Below are 375 nucleotides of genomic sequence, written 5' to 3' on the forward strand. Positions count from 1 at the left end.
CACGCTACGGCCCTCGGACAGTGAGGTGGGAGGGCCGCGCAAGCTGCTGCAGATGGACAGTGGCTATGCCAGCATCGAGGGGCGCAGCACGGGCGACGATGGGCCTCCCAGTGGGCCCGAGAAGCACGCCTCCTTCTCTAGTGTGGGCCACACAACCACCGTGGGGGGCAGCTTTGATGGGACACCAGCGGAGGAGTTCCCCTGGCCGCGCAGCCCGCGCGCCTGGCCCCGCCGCACACCACGACGGGACTACAGTGTGGATGAGAAGACTGATGCGCTCTTCCATGAGTTCCTGCGCCACGACCCACACTTTGACGACGCCCCGCCCAGCACTGCACGCCATCGAGCTCGTGCGCACCCACACACCCACATGCG

General features: G+C 67.5%; 1 protein-coding gene across 1 annotated transcript in view; it reads left to right on the forward strand.

Moving 5' to 3' along the window:
• CBARP (calcium channel, voltage-dependent, beta subunit associated regulatory protein) overlaps nt 1–375 on the forward strand; it is an 8,357-nt gene that overhangs the window by 6,098 nt on the left and 1,884 nt on the right. The window contains exon 10 of the mRNA XM_014540061.1: nt 1–372. This exon is cut by the window's left edge and continues 15 nt beyond it. Within this exon, the coding sequence (XP_014395547.1) occupies nt 1–372 (372 nt within the window). The remainder of the gene's footprint in view (nt 373–375) is intronic.

Source organism: Myotis brandtii, unplaced genomic scaffold (assembly GCF_000412655.1).
Source record: "Myotis brandtii unplaced genomic scaffold, ASM41265v1 scaffold236, whole genome shotgun sequence".
Lineage (NCBI taxonomy): Eukaryota > Metazoa > Chordata > Mammalia > Chiroptera > Vespertilionidae > Myotis > Myotis brandtii.